Source organism: Pseudopodoces humilis, chromosome 1 (genome assembly GCF_049639895.1).
Source record: "Pseudopodoces humilis isolate 2021_Gansu_Grassland_sample_001 chromosome 1, ASM4963989v1, whole genome shotgun sequence".
Lineage (NCBI taxonomy): Eukaryota > Metazoa > Chordata > Aves > Passeriformes > Paridae > Pseudopodoces > Pseudopodoces humilis.
The window spans coordinates 131487782-131509140 of NC_142200.1; the positions used below are offsets into that span (position 1 = coordinate 131487782).

The 21359-nt window shown below is 40.1% G+C and overlaps 1 protein-coding gene across 3 annotated transcripts; it reads left to right on the forward strand.

The window, feature by feature from the left end:
• Window positions 1-727: 727 nt before the first annotated feature.
• PTER (phosphotriesterase related) lies at window positions 728-21251 on the forward strand. Of its 3 annotated transcripts, none has more exons than XM_005518770.3 (5): window positions 728-794; window positions 11240-11714; window positions 13359-13624; window positions 16990-17130; window positions 20389-21251. In XM_005518770.3, the coding sequence occupies exons 2-5, from the start codon at window positions 11283-11285 to the stop codon at window positions 20597-20599; spliced, it is 1050 nt and encodes a 349-aa protein (XP_005518827.1). In that variant the 5' UTR covers window positions 728-794; window positions 11240-11282; the 3' UTR covers window positions 20600-21251. The 3 variants fall into 3 exon arrangements, with proteins under 3 accessions (XP_005518827.1, XP_014103907.1, XP_087917223.1); XM_014248432.2 differs by lacking the exon at window positions 728-794 and adding an exon at window positions 1120-1266; XM_088061097.1 differs by lacking the exon at window positions 728-794 and adding an exon at window positions 4992-5127.
• The last annotated feature ends 108 nt before the right edge of the window (window positions 21252-21359 follow it).

A 21359-nucleotide genomic window follows, 5' to 3' on the forward strand; every position in this document is an offset into this window, starting at 1 on the left:
GGTTCTCAGTAAAGGATTTTGAAGGTGAATTCTTCATCAGAAAAATTTCTTTACTGAAAGGGTTCAAAAGCATTGGAATGAACTGCTTCGGGAACAGCATAGCACTTAGTGCCAAGATAAGGCTGACATGGCAGTGTACAAAGGTTGGACCCAATGATCTTGGTAGCCTTTGCAACCTTAATGATTCTAACTTGGTGTTAGTTGTGTTTTTAATTCATACTCTGGACCTGCACTTTCTTCCAGAATCAGTCATTGTCATCCTGCGTGTAGATACTTGGAAGTGCCTCTTCAACCTTCGTATTTGCATTGAAGGGCAGATTAGAAAATATTGCCTCTTGCAAGCCCAAGCACTCAGCGCGAACTCCCACCCTCCACACCCCCGCGCCCCCACAAACTGACTCAGTGTTTCCAGCCTCCTCCCTGTGTAAACAGGGGGTACGCACAAGGACAGGCAGGATGCTCACAGCCACCGACTCTCATTCGTAGTAGGAGGCAAGGATAACACAAAGCACAGCTGCCCCTCACTCCACGGGGGAACTCTCGGGGAAGGGGACTGAGGGGCAGCGGGCTGGGCGGGTCGCCGCAAGGAGGCATTGGGACAGCGCTCCACTCCGCAGCCGCTCTCCCGCTCTCCCGTGCGGCACCCCGAGCTCCCCAGGCCCCACCGCCCCCAGCCTGCTCCGCCACTCGCTCCCGTCCCCGGGAAGTCCCGCCCCGCTCGGGGCGGTCGCGGCTCTCTGCCGGCCTTGGCCCTGCGGGGTGCGGTGCTGCCGGCGGAGGGTCGGGCCGGCGCGGTGAGCGAGCCGGGGCTGGGGGGTGCCTGCGGAGCCGCTCCGCCACCTCCCGCGGCCCAGAGCCGTGCCGGGCCGGCCCTTTGTGCCCTCGGCCCGATAAGGGGAAACTTCGCCCGAGTTGAGGGGCGAGAGCGGCTTTCGCTCGCTCCGGCTGGCCCGGGAAGGCCCGAGGCGGGAGAGCGGGAGGCGGCTGGCGGTGCTCGGGGCTGGGGCGGGCGGGGAACGCAGGGCTGTGCCGGGCTCGGGCCGCGGGCCGGGGCTGCCGCGGGCCCGGCCCAGCCGGTGCAGCCCCGGCGGAGGGACGCTGCGGGCCGAGGGGCAGAGGTGGCCGGGACGGCGGCGCTGGGTGAGGCAGGATCCCCGCGGCACGTCTGGAGTGTGAGGGAACGAGCAGTTCCTCTCTGCAAAAGCGTTTTACAGCACCAGATGATAGTTACCAACAGTGAGCCCCAAGCTCAGCCGGCTTCACTGTGTGAGTGCAGCTACGCTGCTATTATTGGTGCTGGTATTTAATATTTGCACAGCCATAACAAGTTAAATATTGGAACTACGTCCTCTCCCGACAGTTCCCTAGGGTGTCTCTGTGAAGGAACAAATGCCTCAATCCAAAACTGGGACCTTCAGAGCCTGCCTTCAGCAGCCTCTCCATCTGGAAGCACCAGCAGCCCACTGCAAGATGCTTCCAGAGTTGCTTAAGCTTGTCAGGGCTCGGCAGCAAAGCTCCAGGCTTGCCTGTGTGTATTGTTTGGATTCCTATACCATGCGGGTTCTCGGTGGCCTGAGGCTTGCTGCCCGTTCCAAGACGCTGTTGTGGCAAGGTTCCCTGCTCCCCTGGCACCGGCTCGGGGAGCTGCGGAAGGGAGGCTGGATCTGAGCGAGGGAGGTTCAGCTCCCCCTGCCAATTGTGCTTCAGCACGGTGGCAAAGCCACTGCTGGGCAGTGGCCTTGGCTTTTGGCAACCCCTCTGCAGCAGGTCGTGTGTTGTGGCTAGTTTGGTTGTAAGTAGAAGCATACAGGTCCTGTTGGTGAGGAACTCCGAGGAGCCTAGCAAGTACTTTAATGTATATATGATCTCTAAGATACCTGTAAACATAATTCTTTTTTTTCAGGTGTCTGTTATTAAGGGTGGTATCTTCTGTATGCTAGAGACTTGTGACAGTTATTGAATGAAACAAATTTTTAACTGGAGGTCACTTACTTTTGGGAAATTTTGTTTTACTTGTCTGGAATTCCCTTCTGCTTTACACTGGATACATTATTCAGTGTTCCCTGTCATAATATGTTCTGTAGTGTGTAAAGGTTGTTGCCTTCTTTCTGCTGGGGGCTGTATTTCAGTGATGGGTGAAGCAATGCTTCTAATAAGTAGTTTTGTATCATTTTGTCAGGTACTTTGGGGTTGTTTGATGAAAGGCTACATAAGTGTCATTTATTATGAATGCCTCCCATATTTTGGAATTTAACAGACATAATATTTTCCATCCTGTCACCATCATCACATTCATTTTCATAGTTATAATCCAATGTGGCAACAATGGCATTCAGATACTTAATTATATTTAATGTACGTGACCAATGCTAATTTATTAAATTAGTGCATGGTGCAGCAGGAACAAGTGTCAAAGCTTCCCCTCCATGGTTAGGGAGCCATCAGCTTGCTTCTCACATATAAAAATCAGTATATAGAGGAGCATATGGCTCCAGTGAGTTCTGTGTTTATTAAAGGACTATGCCTCTGAACATTCTGTGAATTTTTTTCCTTATTTCACTTGATGTAGATCTAAAATGTTTTTCCCATCTTTCAGTACTTGAAATACTGAACAAATTCATTTTTTAGTCAGATGAAACCAAGACTTCTTAAGGTTCATGAAAACAGGAGGCTTTTGCTTGCATCAGACTGGCCACCTGTCTGGTATGAGGGAATTAGAGATCCATCTAGACTGTGGAAACCTGAAGTTCAAGTCTCTGGTTTGATTCAGAACAGTGTTAAACTCTTTTACATTTATTGCATTTCTGGAAAACTGGATTGCCAGCTGTATTGGAAGGGAGGGGGGAGTATCCCATCCCTCTAGTTCTAAGAAGAAATTACATCTTCTCAAAACCAGTAGGGTAGGTTTTCTGCTTCAATGTCATTTTTCAGGTTACAAATTAAAAAGTTTCCTCAGAATTTTCTAAGCAGTGGCCATATCTTTAGTCTGATAGTAATATGTATGTTGGTAATAATTCAAGAAAAGCATTTTATCCTAACATTAGCTGGGATGTGTTTCACAAGTACTTAACTACTCAGATAAAAAGAAGAAGAAAGACCACCACCACCATCTCTTAGATGACAGCTTTAAGTAAATCACAGTTTTTTATTTGGATCCCAGAAATGTAGAATCACTCTTCTCAAAGATATTTTGAAACCCTACTTTTGTGTACCCAAAGCCACAGGGTTTTTCTTGAAGTAACTTCTGTGGAGAAGGTAGGATCAAAGAACAGCGTGTTACCTGCTGAGCTACTCCCTTTTTCTGCTCTTTTGGGATCTCACCTCTTTCCTCAAAATGTAAAGAGAGAATTGTTTTATCCCACAGTTGTCTTTGCCCTGTCAGAGTCACTACAGTGAGGATTAGTGATCAAGTGAAAGGAATGTACCTCTTTTTTTGCTGTGATTTGTGTACCTTTTGGCAAATGGATTCTTTTCAGATGGGTCTGAAAATCTTCAACTATTTTTAAAGCTTGAACTCTGGCGTTCTGTAAGCTTTAGTACCAGACTTTGTTCTTTGTTGTTCACTTTCAACTGGGTAGCCAGGATTTTTTTGAAAAACAGATAATAGTTTCTAGGACAAAAATACTGAGTTTGTATCTTCTTTCAGAAATTCTGTAATACAAAAAGGCAAAACAGGGTTCTATGTCCAGTTAAGACTGAAAATTCAGTATTACCTGGAAAAGTACTAGAAGGATATGTCGGAGACCTGACAATTTTGTCAGCTTGTGTGTATTGGTTGTTCCCAGCATTCCACTGTTGTACCCAGATGGGAGTAAGAACCTAAAAACAAGTTTAGTTCTGTGCATCTAAGCTCATCACTCCCTGGTAAAGAAGGTGGCTTTCTAGAAGCCCCTGCTTATTTAATTTGCTGCAGTCTGTGATATTGAATGGGACACTGAACCCAATCCCCATGTTCTTTTCCACCATGCATGGCTTTACAGGTCTCAGTGGATCAGTGACTGGTGTTCTGTCACAGAACTGATGTTGGGGTTCATTCATCTAAATTTTTCTAGATAGTAATCTTCACTCTTGATCAATATCACTCATCCATTGCTTAGGTTTGTATGGTGCATTTCTGCATGTAAAGATCATTGAGTGATTTGGTGTGGCTCTGTCAGACTGTACATGTGAGTGATAATGCTCCACCCAGCATGCTTACTGAAATGTTTAAGCTCATGTGAAAATATGTGTATGTGGTCTTAAATAGAGAGAAAACCAATGAAAGTCAATGAGAATAACAGCAAAGAGTGGAGTTAGATGTATGCTTGTTTCAAATTTGAAATTTAGAGGGAATGAAGGCTGGATATGCATTCCTGGAAAGGAGGCTTTCTTTCCTACATCTTTTCCTAGCAAGAAAGAGAGAGTATATGCTTGTACCCAAGAGCCCTCGAGAAGCAAATGTAAGTCCATTAAGTCTTAAGAATATGAGTGTATGTATCAACATGCAGGACTTAGTCCATATTTGCATATAGCATAATGTGACTTCTGTTCTGATTTTTGGCCTAAAAACACTATGTGTGCATGTAAAATATAATTAATGTAATGTTTGACCCTGGAGGAGAATTTTTATCTGACCTTTCATCAGGAGTAATTTTGGAAGCTGCCCAAAATGAAAAATCCCCTGAAGTTCTTCTAAAGAGATGTTAATGAAAAAACACTTAGGGGTATGCTGGTCTCAGATCTCTCTGAGGAAGAGAAACTTCAATGTGACTTTGCTCAGAGAAGCCTAGCTTTTGAGACTGTTATCTGCACAGAAATAAGGTAAAATAGAAGTCTGACTATTCTAGTCACAACAGCTAAACTTTAACCAAATTGTGAAAAAAATTGTGCAAAGTTCTATATACTAAGTGACTTGGACTCTGCTTCTTGGGGCAAGTCGCATGCGCTTGCTTTGATCCCCAAGGTTTGTCCACCCTGCGAGACTGGTACAAGACACTGTGCTTGTCCTGGTGTGGCAGTTCAACTAAGGGAGCAATCTGATTTAGATATGCCTGGCTTAAAGCCTGGCTAGAGCCAGAACATGACCTTCAAACCATGCAAAGCTGGAAGGTCTGTCTGCCATGAGCTGAGCCACAGAGGGAAAATGCTGTAAGAATTTTCTCTTTGCTTTCAGGTGAACATTTAAAAGCTTTCCTTCTAGCTTACCCAGCTCCTTATCTGAGTGTGATTTTCAGAGGTTCTTAGGACAGGGGGTCAATATATTGGCCTTTCCCATATGTGTGCTAGTGTTTACATTTCTCTTAAAATTTAAGTGACTTTGCTTTTAGATTGTAGAACATTGACAGTGCCACTCAAGCAATGTAGCTGCTGTGGAGTGTGTGTACTTGCATATTTTGGTGGGACTTCTCTTTATCATATTTGGATTATATAAGGCTTTGCTAAAGCTCTCCTAGTTATTTTTCATAGTATATACTGTAGCTTTATGTAGTAAATCTTACTTTTAGTATTCCTTTTTGCTTTTGTAGTGTACAGGTTTTTTGTTGCTCAAACCATATCTAGAAGATTTAGTGAAAAGCAATATTTAGCATTTCTTTTAGTTTGGCTTCTTAAGGAAATAGGTTTTTGAATGGTTTGGGGACCAGAGGTAGGTTACTGAAAGCCACAACATTAGCCCACTATTTTTAGTGTTTCTAGAATAGTGTGTTTCATGAAAAAATGTGGCAAGGTAGATGATGCTGATGCTGATGCTGATGATGCTTTTTAAATAATCCCCCACAAGAGTTCTCTAGGCTTTGAGTCTGTTGGCCAATTTCCACCCTGTCAAGAGCTTACATATCTGAAATGGTGAGGTTTGTGTGCATGCTGCATGAGGATACAGCCACCCAAAGGCAAGAAAGTGCAGGTGCCCACTAAGGGAAGAGGTGCAGTATGTACTCCTGTGGGTTTAGGCAGGAGTTTGTGTGGGAGAGAGGCACCATAAGTCTTCCCTTCCTCTCTCATATGAGCTTTATTCAAGGCACAAAAAATCTGCTGTGTGAAATCATTCCTTAGGACACAAAGCCTTGAGTTAGTTTGAAGTTCAGCAAATCATGACATTCTCATAGCTCCATTTTGGGAGGGGAAAAAGACCAATGCCACTTCTGACCAATTTAAATTCTGAAGACAGGGAAGAATGTTTATGACTTCTAATGAAAATAATTTGTCACCTTCAGAGCAGCATATGTGCCATTTCTACAAAAGAGATGGGAGTTTATCCAGAAACTTTCAATTCTTGTCAATTTTTTCAGTACTTCCACTCATTTTCAAATTCAGTTTCTTGGGCAGAGTAACCCAAAAGCAATATAAGATACGTTGCTATCTCATGTAACACAAACTAGTGATGGCATGAGAATATGGTCTTAAATAGAGAGAAAACCAATGAAAGTCAATGAGAATAACAGCAGTGTGGAGTTAGATGTATGCTTGTTTCAAATCTGAAATTTAGAGGGAATGAAGGATATGCATTCCTGAAAAGGAGACTTTCTTTCCTACATATTTTCCTAGCAAGAAAGAGAGAATATGCTTGGTGTCATAGAAGTAGAGTGTCATAGGTCTTGGACACCTTTGCAGTGACTGGGGCACAGGGAATTGCTGGACTAAATGACAAGTGAATCTGCATCTGTCCTAGAGCAAATGCAAGTTCTGTCCTCCAGCCACCCAGCTGTGGCAAGCTCAGCTCCACAGCCTCTGTAGCTGTGCTTCCTGACAATATGCATGAAAAAAGCCATGCTTACTGAAATCCGTGTCTGGGTGAGTGCTGGGTTTCAGGCATGTTTGCACTGTAATAAGCACTTGTGAATATATTTTTGAAGGTAAAGTAGATCTGGCATCCATCCATTGAAGAGGTTAGAAAGCTTTTTTGTCTGGTGGGGAGAAGGAAAAAATGTGTGGACAGTATTGAGTTCCTTCATTTCTGTAAACCTCTACAGGGTTGGCAGAAGCATGAGGGAAGAGAAAAATAAGTTAATTTTGTAAATTCTTCCTGACATAGTCTACACATGTTCACTTACCCTCTGCCTCTCCTCTTTCTTTGTCTTGCTAACATTTTCCCTTGTCACAAAATGTTTACATGTGGGGAACAGTGAGATAACACAGCATAGACTAACCAGTAGTAATTTCCTACAGTTGTGTCATATATTTCTAATTAGTGGCTTTTCCATGCTCTGTAGGGGTTGCTCAAACTAGAATTGAGTACTCAAAGCATTTCCTTCATCTGTAAGTATATAGTGAGCCCGTGTTATGTCGTATTTTCCAGGGCTGTGTGGTTATAAAGGAAAGACCCACTTAAAATGCTCTTGATGCAGCCAGGGCAGCCCTTGTTTCTAAATGGCAGCTGTGTTTAACTTTTTCTGGATACAGTTAATACCCATTGAGCCATTCTTTTTGCTTTTTTTGTAAATTTTATGTCACAGCAATCTGGATTTAACGTTGTTCTAATCTCACATTGTAATGTAACAACAATGAAATGATTCTTGCACCAGTCTACGGAGAATCTGTGCTAATGCCATTAAAATGTGCTTACCAAATCAAAACAAGTGCAGAATTAGCATATGGAAACTGTGTTTATGTGATTATAATGTTTCAGCAATATGAGATTACTGTAGGAAGCAACTAATCCAAACCTAGGGGGACTTGCCATTACAAGGCCATTAAAATGACACAATGACTGAAGTGCACGTTTCAGATGGGAAAAGCGGAAACATAAATCTTGTCATCAGTATTCAGGCAAAACATCTATTGAACTCACTGGAGTTTTTACTAGAGTCAGGAATGCAGTGCCATGACCTTTTTAGTAGCAAGTCTCTTTTAACAATACCTCTAGGAAAAATATTTACTTCACCAGGATTTGATAGGTGGCTAATGGTGAGAATTGTATTTTATGCACCATACAGTTGGTGGTTATAAAGATTTGTCCAGAGTTTATTACAAAAACGATAAGGTAGTGTTTCACAGCTTTTGTGAAATAGTACAAGTTTTGGTTATATCCTAAAGCAGTTTTCTCATTTTTTTAGTCTGAATGTGTAATTTTCAGGAAATATAATTTATTTCTTTTTCTACAGCACACAGAGCTGAGATGTCTTGGTCTGTGCAGGAGCTCTTTGGAAATACCACCACATAAATTAGTGATTTTCAAAAGAAAAATATCTGTTATTGTCAAAAGCTACCTATTTATTTTCTGTTGTAGGAATCAGCACATTTTCCCATCCTCTCAGACTTGGTTAAGATTAAGGAGATATCATTCACATATCCTATGCAGAGTCATCTGAAATATATCTGTCTTGTCCTGGATTGTTTCTTGGCTTGCTCCATAGTCATGGAAGGGGGATAATATTACAGAAAGTGACTTGTACTGTCCTATTACAGGCATTCAAAATAAGCTGGATGAATTGCCTGTAGATATGTCCTTCCTTCTCCACTATGAAAATGGTCTAGATGATTGTTCTGTAGTAGACATATATCATTTAAATGGCTAAATGAGGTGATGTGAATGCAGTCCTTGGTGTATGGAAGAAGAAACTTTTTCAAAAGAAAGTTCTGTGTAAAACATGGCATGCAAGTCATTAGTAAACCACACAAACGGTGATTCCTGTAGTAACATATACATGCTTAAATTAAGTAGGAATCCTTATTCCACTTAAAAACTATCTGCATCTAAAATCTGTTTTAAAAATATATAATTCTGATTCCATTAAATGAATCTTATTGGGAATCATATATCATAGCATAATCAGGAGAAGCTTTTTATATGAATGACAGTAGGGAAGATACCAGGACAGTGGTTTCAAAAATAATTCCAGTCACAGGTTGTTGACTATCTTTATTTTTTATAGTTCTTTTATTAAGAGTGGTGGGTTTCTAAAACTGTGTTAGTAAATAGGAATAGGCACTAATATATTTTTCATGAAGATAAAATTAGGCCTACTTTTTGTTTGTGTCAGTTTCCATTTTTTGTGATGCTTCTTATATTTATAAAAATCCTTGGCCTCAGTCAAAAGGTTCTGTAAATTCTGTATGTGAGCTGAAATCTAGAATTTAAAAATCAACAGGTTGGTGTCTGTTGCAAGAGAAACCTCGCACGGGAACTGGTAATTGATTTGTGTCAAGCTTTATCAAAAGAAACTAAATACTTGTATATTTAATTGTATATAGGTTTGGTTTGCTAACTTAATAAATGGATTGGAAAACTGGCAGTGAACATGGGGAAAACAAAGTATGAATCCAATGCAGAGGGTAGTTATTGCTCTGTGCTGTCAGGGTTTTACTGAATACCAGAGTGTAGATATTTGCATTAAAAAAAAGTACGGGGGGCAAAAAAAATAAAGCAAAGGTAATGCTTAGATTTATTATTACATTTTATAATTACAGTTGCTTTGCTGTGCATATAAGAGTTACTCAGATCATTGAACTTTCTCCAAAATAATGGGTTGCTCTATATAGAGCACTAGCCTTCTTTAAGCATGGAATTAATGACTGCTTAATTGAATTGCAGCTAGGAGCAGTTTCTAAGACAGGTATTTTGCTTTTAATTATTTGCTCAAGAATAATATTTTCTGAAATCATACTCTTCTTAATTTGTTTGGAACAAAAATAAATCATCCTATTAATCAGCCAGCAGTCCATTCTATGAGAGTAATTATTCTTCTGCCTTCTCAAACAAGTTAGCATGCTAGTTCAGGAATGAGATTCCTAAAAGAACCGTTCTTCCTAAGTCTACTTTTACACAAGGCAACTAAACATAGCCAGTCACTCATATCTCTTTTTTATGGATGGCAAACTCTTCATATTACAGTGAGCACCAGCACTATAGACTGCACTGGGCAGGCAATAGCTGCCTTTTCCAGGGGCTGGGTCACTTTTGTGCATTGGTTCTTTGGCAGTGACAGCTTCTCATGAGATCAAAGTACCCCCAAAGAGATCTTGAGGTTCCTGTGCCCTTTGATATGTAGAGTTCCATGCCCTTCAGATTTCAGTTTTTCTGTCATCCTGGTAGATTAACTTCAGCAGTTAAAAGGAAAATGTCCTCTGAGGGCTTTACCAGTTACAAACCCATGTTTATGATATTATTCACTAAAAGGGAGGCAGAAATGGGAAAGACCTCTCTCTTTAATCAATAATGCATGCTCTAGTTAGTCCTTTCCTCTGGACATGATTAAACATGTATTTTGTTTCATAACCAATGATTTTGGTTGACTAGGGATTTTAACTATATATCCTCAAGCCTTTGTGACTAGCATCTGGAAGATCTAACATGAACGGGTTGGTCAAGACTACCTCCACTCCCAAAAGGGAAAAAAACCAAAATCCCAGTGAGGAGAGCTGCAGTTAATTCTAACCTGCAGTGAGATAGGCCAAGCTGGCTCAGTGCCTGTGACATGAATGTAGCCTCAGTGTTTGTCACTGCTTGGTTGAAGTTTTGAGAAGTAACATTGTTTCGTTCATGTTAAAGATGAATTAAAGAGTGTCCAAGATGCTGAGCCATATATCAATTGTTAGAGTAAGGCCTGTTCTTGCTGGTAAAATATTTGCCCACTGAAGCACTTTGGCTTTTCCACAGCTGTTTGTGGGCCATCCTGTATCTTTGGCATCTGTTGTCAGCCTTAGATGAGTGGTCCTGGGCTGTCAGACCTCCGGAATGCAGCTGGTAGGAGAACCTGAGCCCTACAGAAGCCAGAGGAGCAGATTATCATCCCCCACCCCTTCATTCCACATAGAGAGGGGCAGACAAGGTGCTTAAACACAGACAGCTTCCTCGGCATGTGAGAGGGACACTGAGTCTTGGAGGCCAGGAATAAATATACTGAACATGCCAGTAAGGAATATTCAGCCTTGTTGCCAAGTGTGTTCATCTGGTGGCTGAAGCTGACAAAATTTGACAGCTGCTGAAGAGCAAAGAATCCTAAATGAACATACAGTGGTTTTATTAAATAGGAAACATTTATCTTAATGTGATACTGACTGCGCCACAATAAATGATGAAATTTTCCATGTACTGGAATGTGATGTGTTTATCTTGCTTGAGTACCGATAGAAGCACAGTTGGGTAAAATAATGCCTTGTTTTTCATATTGACCACCGTGCTGCAAACAGCTTTTGGAAACATCCCAGTGAACACACACAGAGTGTAGGTACATGTGCAACAAGGAGGAGGGATTTCAGAAACTGCCCGAGAAAATGCTGCTCCTTTTGAAATGTTTTTGTTTCCTTTCTTCTTCCTTCCCAGACTCCTTTAGGATCTGAATTCTTTTTCCCTTTGTTAAAGAAAAATGCCTTCCTTGAGCGGAAAAGTGCAGACTGTCTTGGGCCCTGTGGAGCCAGACTGTCTTGGCTACACTCTGACTCACGAACACTTGACTATGAACTACAGCAGCTGCTTTTGTCCACCTTCTCCAGGCCAAGAGCCTTTGTCTAATGGGCCCATTGAGATGAAGAACTTGTTTTGGATTAAGCAAAATCCCTACAGCCATAAAGAAAACCTTCTTTTGTATCAGGAAACAGACGCTGTGAGGGAGGAGCTGCTGCATTTTAAAGCAGCAGGTGGTGGGACAATTGTGGAAAACACAACTACAGGAATTGGCCGGGATATAAATACTTTGAAGAAACTTGCTGAAGAAACTGGAGTTCATATTATTGCTGGTGCTGGGTTTTATGTGGATTCCACTCATTCTTCTCAAACGCAGGCCTTGACAGTGGAGCAGGTAAGTCTTAACCATTACTTCAGTGCCTCTGTCCTGTGAATTATCCCTGGGCAAGCCAAAGTTGGAGACAAGTTCCAGTAAAATAGATTAAATACAGAGGTGCTCAGCGTAGAAAATGCAAACAGCATTACTGCTTGTGTGTAATAGCTGGAGCAGCACTACTTTCATGTCCTTGGGTTACCTGTCAGAATTTCCAGTTCTTAAGCTCCATTTTCTCTGAGGGATTTTTTATCATGAAACAATTTGCTGTGTGGACATTTGGTAGACCACCAACTATCTTGAGGTTTTTGCTATTTTTTAAGGAAGGAGTTTATCCTTGCTACCTGTTTTGTCACTTTTTCTGGCTAATTGCTTCCCAATGAGTTTAGCCAGCATTTGTAAATCACTGCTCTGCTCAGGCGGTGTGTTATGGCTCTCTTCTCTATCATTTGTCCAGATTTTTCAGGACATAGTCTACATCAGCCTGTTTGTACCATGACTAAGACAATGTGTTAATAATAACTGAGGTCCCCAGATATTCCTGTAATAATAAATATTCATCTTTTATTAAGAAAATGTGGTGATGAGGAAAAGAGGGAATGGAACTCTCCAAGGTAGGCTGTGAAAGTGTATGAATAGAGCTGAAATTCTTTTTTAATCTCTCACAGTTTACAAATTAGTCAAATTAATTTTAAAAATCAATGGTCAAAACTTGAGCAGTGCTGCCAACAAAACTGAACCCAAGCTTGCCCAAACTATACACAAGAGTACCGCTTCTCCTAAATGTTCTTCCATTGCTTGAAATACAAATAGATACAAATAGATTTCTCAAGGCAAAGGCTTCCCTTCTGTGTTTGGTGGACCCATGGAGACCCATAGATTTCCTCTACTCTGAACTTAGAAGGCAGGCCATCATCAGTGCCATTTTGTGCTCTCAATTCTGAATGTATGCTTAAGATATATGGCCTTTTCTGGGAAAGAAAAACTAAAGCTTTTATAACAAAGTAGTTTTCTTGAGAGATTCTGATGAATGAGAGATTTTGTCTATGGGTGCTCTAAAGCAGACTAATCTTGATCTTGTAAATTTGCCAAACGAGCTTTGTTTTTGTAGTTCTGAAGTCAGGAGAGCTCCTGTTGTTTTACATTGCCATTTCCATCAGCAGGTTTTGCCTTAAAGTTTTCTCTTCAGGATACTTGAGAGAGTTTCTTCCTTCCCTATCTGAATGACAAAGTTTCTTTATTATTTTGCAAAAACTACATTGAATTGAGTCTGGACACAATTCAGGAGTGCAAGGCAAAGGTTTTGGAATAAATTAACCTCTTTTTTTTTTTTTTTTTTTTTTTAAAGAAAACCCAATGTCTGCCTAAATCAGAGTTCAAATTGCACGTAGACCACCTTTTTTTGGCAAACCTGGACAAATGTGTGACTGGATACTGTTAAATTGATTTTCTTCTGTGTTTATTTTGGTCTTAGTGAATGGCTAGCATAACATTAGTTGACAGAAACCAGATTAGAACTGCAGTGTTTTCACACACCCAGCTGTTACTTAAATAAGTTCAGAAAGACCTTGAGAGTATAACTAGCCCAGCATTACTAGGCTGAATTTGATGCTATTTAACACAAATAGTAATAATAACCAAAAATATAATTTTCCTGTTCTCTAGCTGACAGAGATTATTGTTGATGAGGTACTCAAAGGAGCAGATGGGACTAACATCAAGTGTGGTGTGGTGGGAGAAATAGGTTGCTCCTGGCCTTTGACACCGAGTGAACACAGAGTGCTTCAGGCAACAGCACAGGCTCAGTCACAGCTCGGATGCCCTATTATCATCCATCCTGGCAGGAACAGTGACTCCCCTTTCCAGATTATCCGCATTCTGCAGGAAGCTGGGGCTGATGCTTCAAAGACAGTCATGTCTCACCTCGACAGGTAAGGAGACCGTTCACTGCTTCCTGCAGTGTTGCCACAACTCACTGGGATTTTGCGGAGCTGCACTGGGAAAAGTTGACATAAAGTGTTATCCTCAAGTTTACTGACTTAAAAATAAGTGTTTATATAGAGCTTGATCTGCATCCAGCACTTCAGTTGGGATCAGCTTTTAGATTCACATTGGTAAGAGATTTTGGTATTTTAAATGCTGTCTTTGAAAGCCTGGAAGGATTATGAGTAACCGTAGCTACATTTAAAAAATGGGAATTCCATTAATTTGTATCCTTGCACAAATCCCTGTATTTACTAGGCATTGCACATGGAGCAGCTCTCACTAAATCAAGTTGGAAGTTGCTGGGCTTCCAGTGTTTTTGAAAACTGGATCACTCTTAATGGCCTTGCCAAAATCTCTCAGAAGCTAATGGAAATTTCCTTGATTTGGCTGGAGTCTGGATCAAAGCAAAAGGCATATTTTTAATGCTGTACTACCAGACAGAGGAAACACTACTTAAAAAGAGAATAGTTGGGTTTTGGATAGTTCTTAGCATAGACCAGGTAGTTAACTTTTAGTTTCCTCGAGAACAAAATCCTGGAGCTCCATGAGTCATGGAGAGAAATTGGGATGCTTTTCTATCTCCACCTTAGAAATACAGCCTCTATTACCAAATCAGTTTTGTATGACCTTGTGTGAGCTGGAGTATGTCCAGGCATTGATTAGTTTGGCCAGTTGCTGAATAATGGAGACTGTGGTCATATGATTCTCAGCAATTGGATTGTTTGCCCTCAGTGTGAATGTAATACAGGCAATAGCACTGTGCTCCAAATTTCTCATGGTTACAGACTCTAAGATCTTGCAAATCAAGTTACAGGTGCTTGTTATTCACACAGAGCTCCTTGTTTTACTTGAGGATTTTAGGAGCATAAAATTCATGCCATGAAATTATATTTGAATATTTATAACGTCCTTTTTGTATTTACCTGTTTCACTATATCTATAGCTGTATTTTTCACCCCTTTTTGAGGAAAAACTGATTGTTTAAATCTTTTTATGACAGAGGACTGAGCAAGCTACAGATATCAGTACTTACATAGCCATTTTGATACAACATAAATATGCAATTATGGTTTCTTGCCTCTTAGTTGTAAATTTTCAAATTAAGTAATTTATTAATGGAAATTAAGCAATATAAATAGGAAAACAGAGGTGCAGTTTCAGTAACAGCCGCTGATGCACAATATGACATTTCCTTTTATCTCTTTCTATCATTACTTTCACACATTCAGGTTGGCACTTTCTGTAGCATAAACTACTGTGAAGTTTGGCTTTGCAATGTGCATTTAACATTTTAAGTCTCCTCCAGTAGGAAAAATCCACGTGGGAGCATCCCAGTCCCTTAAATGTGAGATAAATTTGTACATAGCTCCATATTTTGTGTCTGCATTTCATATAGACAGAATGGTAGTTTTCCAGTGGATTTACAATTAAATGATAAAACCAAAATGCTAGCTACCATGTCTTGCAATTTAGCACCTTAGAACAAAAGGTAGCAGGTATCCATAGTGGAATGATAGTGCACTAAAAGACTCGAAGCAAAAGCTATTGAGCCTCAGCTTTAGCCATTTGTTAGGGGTTAAGATTATAAAGGAGATCAACCTCTTGACTCAACTCACTTGAGTAGCTTTTGTTAGAAGAATCACAGCAATTGTTATGAATTTGGGGCATCATAATGATATGATGTCTGTCCCCATGGTATTTATGGCTGAGGTCCACATAATGAGGTGCTTCACCATGTCCCACCTCCTTTTCCATGAGCTCAGGGCTGTTCAGGGACAGTGTTGCCCAAACACCCAATTCCAGCTCAGAGATCAGCAGTTTGAACTGGGAGCTGCTGCTGTTGCTACATTCTGTGGCTCACAGTGGGACCCAATGGCTGAGGAAACTAAGTTCTCTGACTCTTCATTGGGATAGCACACCCAAAAGCATGACACTAACAATAGTTTTCAAAATAAACTGTTCTGGCTGTGATTTTGAAATAGATTGTTGGGTGTTTTTGCCACCTGCACAGGATTGAATACTCTCGGCGATTGTCTCTCTGTGAACCGAGGAAGGCTGGATCTAAAATAATCTCTGCACTTTGAAAACTCATTTGGTGATAAACGTTCAGTCTCTGTAAACTGTAACATTTATTTTAAAATAACATTTTTTATTAATTGCAGTTGGCAAGTCTTACACTCCTGCTGATGGCAGGCTTATTTGAACATGGATTTTCTCTCTCTCAACCCATCTGTTCCTCCTACTTGATCTGTTGTTAAGTCATAATATTGAAGTTGTGACATCAGTCATTTCCATAGCAATAGACTGTGATGTAATTATGTAAGGCAAAACTGCTTTGTGACATCAATATCTGCAATAATAAAAAAATCCCCCAACAAACTACTGCCTTTTTGGTTAACTGTGCTGCTCTTGTGGAAATTTGGTTTCTTCTTAAAAAAAAAATAAAAATAATTGTGTAGCAGCTATAAAGATAAAATTGTATCATTTGAGTGTTTTTGTTTTTCTTTGGACAGCTTATACACTTGGTAAAAATGATTCAAAGAAAACTCAAAATATTCCAGAGGGCTCTTATTTCTGTTGCTGTTCTTTTCTAAATGAGTGAGAGGTGTTAGAAGCTTTGTTCCTTCACTTTTCAAATCTGCTGCAAAGCCCATGTCCCAGATACTCACGGTGCCATTATATATTTGGTGAGAGCATTTCTTTAATATGTTCTGGCCAGATCCCAGTGCAAACAATGATATATTGCCATTCTAATGGCAATCTAGAAACATCACTGTACAGAATAGAAACTAAAGGCAAAGTTGTGTATTACCGGTGTGTGATGGGTGAAACAAGCCCTGGATGAAGCTGTGTCCTGTAACTCTTTCAGGAAAGTCAATCTGTCTTGTGTACGTAATCCATTGTCTTTTTTTATTATTATTATTATTATTATCTCTATGAATTAACCTCCTCCTTAAATGTCCTTCCTTGTTAGGTTGTCTGTTGAGAGGGTTAATGATATCAAAAGTAAGTAATTTTCCTGTTTTCATTTAAAGATTATCGTAGAGGTTTTCATTATTTCATGGGGCAAGAGTTGGTTTTGTTTTGTTTTTTTAATGCATGAAATCCCAAATGAATGTAAGAAGGACAATGCTGTATCATCTTAAGTAGCATGTGCCAAACAATAGTCCTGTTTTTCAAATGGGTGAATTTAATCTTAGATTATTTGTTTTTTTCCTTCCAAGTAGGAGGTCACAAAGTACCTGTCCTCATACCATAAGGTGTTTTATTCCTGTTACAGTGCTGACTCTGTGTTATATATGTTCTGCAGGACCATATTTGATAAGAAGAAACTTCTCGAATTTGCTAAACTTGGATGTTACTTAGAGTATGACCTATTTGGTACAGAATTCCTTCATTACCAGTTCCACCCGGATATTGACATGCCGAACGACAGTGAAAGAATTGCAAGGTATCTGCTCCCATGCAGTTTTAGCTATAACATGGCCATTGATAAAAAAATATTATTGGTACTTGTTTTAAGACCATCACAGAGTGATTCTGCTTGTTGTTAAAAATTGTCTTCTATCATACTGAAATAATGCCATTTTCCCCTGCTGCTGTCATGCCATTAGAGCAGCATGTATCATTTCTTCTGTCTGACAGGAAGATGCAGAATCATAGTGTTGTGCGAAGTTATTTGAGAAGATGCAAGAGCTTTTTTAACTTCATTCCCTGTCCTAATTCCATGCTGATCTGGTCACAGTTATACAGTCTGTAAAAAGGAAAAGACTGGAAATACTGCATTTACATTAGGATGAAGTACTTCTGTTTGAAACATAGTGTTGGAAACTCAGTGCTGCTACTAAACATCATCAGAGCCTGTTGTATCTCCTCACCGGTTTGCTAACCCAGAAAAACTCATTGGTTGTTCTGGATGGATTTGTGCTTCCATCCTGAAAAACTGCCTTTTTTCTTCCAAGCACTTCATCACCTTTCCTCCCCCTATCCTTTTGCCCTTTCTCTGTTTTGAAGGATGTGATTCCTGTTTCCTCAGAGCTCCCATTCTCCTCACACTCACAATGTGAAAATATTGGCCCCACTGGCAGGATACCTCTTCCCTGCTTCTCATCAGTACCTGCAGTCTCAGCTCAGCTGCACAGCAAATCTGTTGTGCTGTGCTAACACAAAGTTTTGCCAAGGAAATACATTCTGTACAGAAACTTCCTGAGAGAAGGTAGGATCAGCTGGGAATGGACACCTCACTCCTTCCACTCCATCTGGAGGTGTGATGCTGCCGTGCTGTTTGTCCACACTATTTGTGAGCAGTGAAGTGGCAGGTGTCTGAGGGGTGGGTTGCCATCCGGCCTGTGTCTTTTTACCTTCCAGAGTCACAAACAGGTCTTTCACTCTCCTCGATGAGAAAGATTCTGTGATTGCTGATCACTAATGAAGTAACTTCTACCTTTCCCTTACATCTCAGACATAGCTTCCCTCCCCCTCATTGTCAGATTAATCTTGAAACAAAGCTATTTTCAAACTGTTCTAAGAAGGTGCTGTGGTTATTCTTCCACCCTCCCAAACGTTTGCTGCTGCTTTTCACACTAGAAATTGTTTTTCTTTTACACAGTGCTCTCAGTCTTGCACTCGGTATTTTAAACTGTTGCAAGGAATACACAGTTTTTGCATTTAGAATGAACAAAGTTGCTTTCTCTGCTGTGCCTCCTGCTGTCTCCTGTGCCATGGAAAGTCAGTATCTACAAAAGCACTAGGGAATATATAGAGAGGACTGGACTAGGCCTTGGTTAACAAGTGCATGTTCAACCGTGTCAGAGTTTTCATTCCATCCATGATACTTGCTCAGCCACCGTTGTCTCTCCTGAAACTCTTTAGTGTCTGAGTATTTCTTGCAGCAGGCTGTTCATAGGAAGAAAAGATGAAAGGTTTTCTTCTCATTGCACAGTGTGAGTATGTGTACTTGGGTTATATGGATGTACCCACAGTGGACTAGGGATGTCTGGGGCAATCTCCTTAGGGTTTTGTTTTGTCAGACAGCACCACAGAGGAAGAAATAAAACTGACCTCTAAATGAAAATGGAAAATACTTGTTCACATCTTTTCTGTTCAAAACACAAACTTCTGTAGTCATAATGTACCTACTTGACACAGTTTAGTTGTCTGTGTACTTCAGCAATTTGGCTGCAGTCTGCTGCCAGTGCAGGCAAAACACTGGCTTTTGTTCTGGGGCAGTTTGGAGTCAGAAGCAAGTACTAACTAAATATAGAGGAATGAGCAGAAAAGAGCAATAGAGAATGGAAAGGAACGTATGCCTCCCCAACCTGTGAAATTGGTCCAAAATTAAAGGATTCTAATAACATGTTTGGTCAGTAAAAACTTAGTCCCACCAGTGCCATTGCTCTTACTTTCTGGTTGGCTTGTGGTTTTTCTGTATTTCAGGCTGGAGGAGATTCCTGTGATGTTGTAAGACTATGTTTTTTTGTAGTGTTGTGCACTGTATTGTACAGTGTATGGTGGGTTTTTGAAAAACAATTACATTTTACCAGATTCTATTGGTTTTGCCTTCCTTCTTCTGCCCATGCTGGTTAGATCCTGCTACATGTATCTCCGTGTAACTACTTGTAATAAAAACTGTCAGTAAGGCCTTTCAGATACAATGTGGATACTTGTAAGGCTGGTTATTTTCTTGCTGATCAAAGCATTGTCAGGAAGGTAAGGATTAGAATTTCACAGTGCTGGCAAGTGATGGAATTGGAGGCCTTCATGAGGAATGAGCACATTGCAGGGATGGTCTGTCAGTGCTGCAGTCCTGTGCCAAACTAAATGGAAGCTTACCGAGAAACTTAACAGTCATGCAATACAGGAGTGTAGACATCCACATAAAAAAAATGAGCTGATCAAGGGAGTAAGGCTACCTGAATGAAACATGGAACAGAAGGACTTGTAGCAGTCCTACTACAAGAGTGTGACCAGGAGGATTACCTCTTTTTCCAAGCTGACTTGTCATTTTGCCACGGCTGTTTAGCTGCACTGCCGTATTAATGCCTTTTATTTCCTGTCAGTTATGCCTCTTATTTCCTAGTGCTGTGCTATGCCAGTCTTATTTATCTTCTTTAATGAACATCTTTGAAATGTGTTTTGATGATAACTGTCTGTATGGAGTATGATACTGGCAACTTCAAGTTCTTATTTACCTGCTTTGCTAAATGGGATTCAACCAAAGATATGAAAGTATTTGTGTAATTGAACCAGGCTCCTTTAAAGACCTGTCACACACAGAGTCTGGACATTAGCAAATGTAATGGGACCAGCTTTTGTGGCACCAGCAAGAAGTAACCTGCTGAGAAAGAATTTATGTAGGAAATTATTATTTACTCATTTATATAAAACCTCTGTCCCATGCATGGTGATGCTGAAGTTCTTGAATTGCTCTGTGGACCTAATGGATCTGGAAATGCAGAGTCATGTGCCAAAAGGAAATAGTTTTACTTCTCCATTTTGATGTGTGTTTTCAGAGGTGGGGTATTTTTCATGCAATAAAAAATGCATTTTATTTTCAGGTAAATGTAAGGAGTGTATCCTCTGAGCACCTAAGTATTTTCTGTTATAATACAGTCCAGCAGTACAGTGATGTAAGAAATATAAATCCTGGTGGGTTCTGTGCTGTTCCAGTAAGAACTTTCACTGACAGGGACACTTCTAACTTTTGCAGGATTCGTATGCTGATTGATGAAGGCTATGAAGACAGAATTCTGATGGCTCATGATGTGCACACCAAGAACAGGTTGATGAAATATGGAGGTCACGGATATTCGCATATTTTTAAAAATATCGTTCCTAAAATGCTAATTAGAGGCATATCCCAAGATAAAATTGATAAAATACTCCTAGCAAATCCAAAGCGGTGGTTGACTTTTAAGTAGGAATAATGAATAAATATGCCTGATTTATAAGGAAGCTTGATAAAATTTAGATTTCAGTAGAACAGTTGTTAAAAAAATCCAAAAACCTGAAAATTATTAAGTAGATGCAAACAAACTGATTGTAACTTTTCTTTTTAGTTAGAACATCAAAATTGTGTACTATCTCTACATTTTCTCCCTTCTGAAAGTTTTCTTATGAATGATTTACTGAATATGAGCCTACTTACAGAATCTTTTCAACTGAAATTCTAAAATAATTGTTTCAAAATCATAATTTAATACTGTTACTGAATGTTACCTCCAGACTACTACTGAAGATGTGTCACCCAGACTTGGAAGGAAATTATGGTTTTCAGTTACATTTCCTGTCTCCAGGGGCTGATTTTAATCTCTGTATTACTCTGTATTACTCTGTATTTAATCTCTGTATTACTGTCAATCTTCTCATTACCCTTGTATTCTTTAAGTAATGCTTAAAGGTCTGAAACTTTTAATTCGCTTCTATAGACAAGAGAAGGCAAGAGGAATCTCAAATAAATCTAAAAAGATAATGTTTCTTTCTAGTTTAACAATTTACTTAGTTGTAACTGAAAATGTAAAAAATACATGGAAAAATATATTTTTGAATAAAGCATTTTGATCACCTCTTAAACTATGTGCAGTATTATTACAGATGTCTTTTTCTAATTGCTTTAGTTTTTTTATCATGAACTTGGAGTCTCACAGCAATCATATAAAACTTGACACATACCAGCTTCTT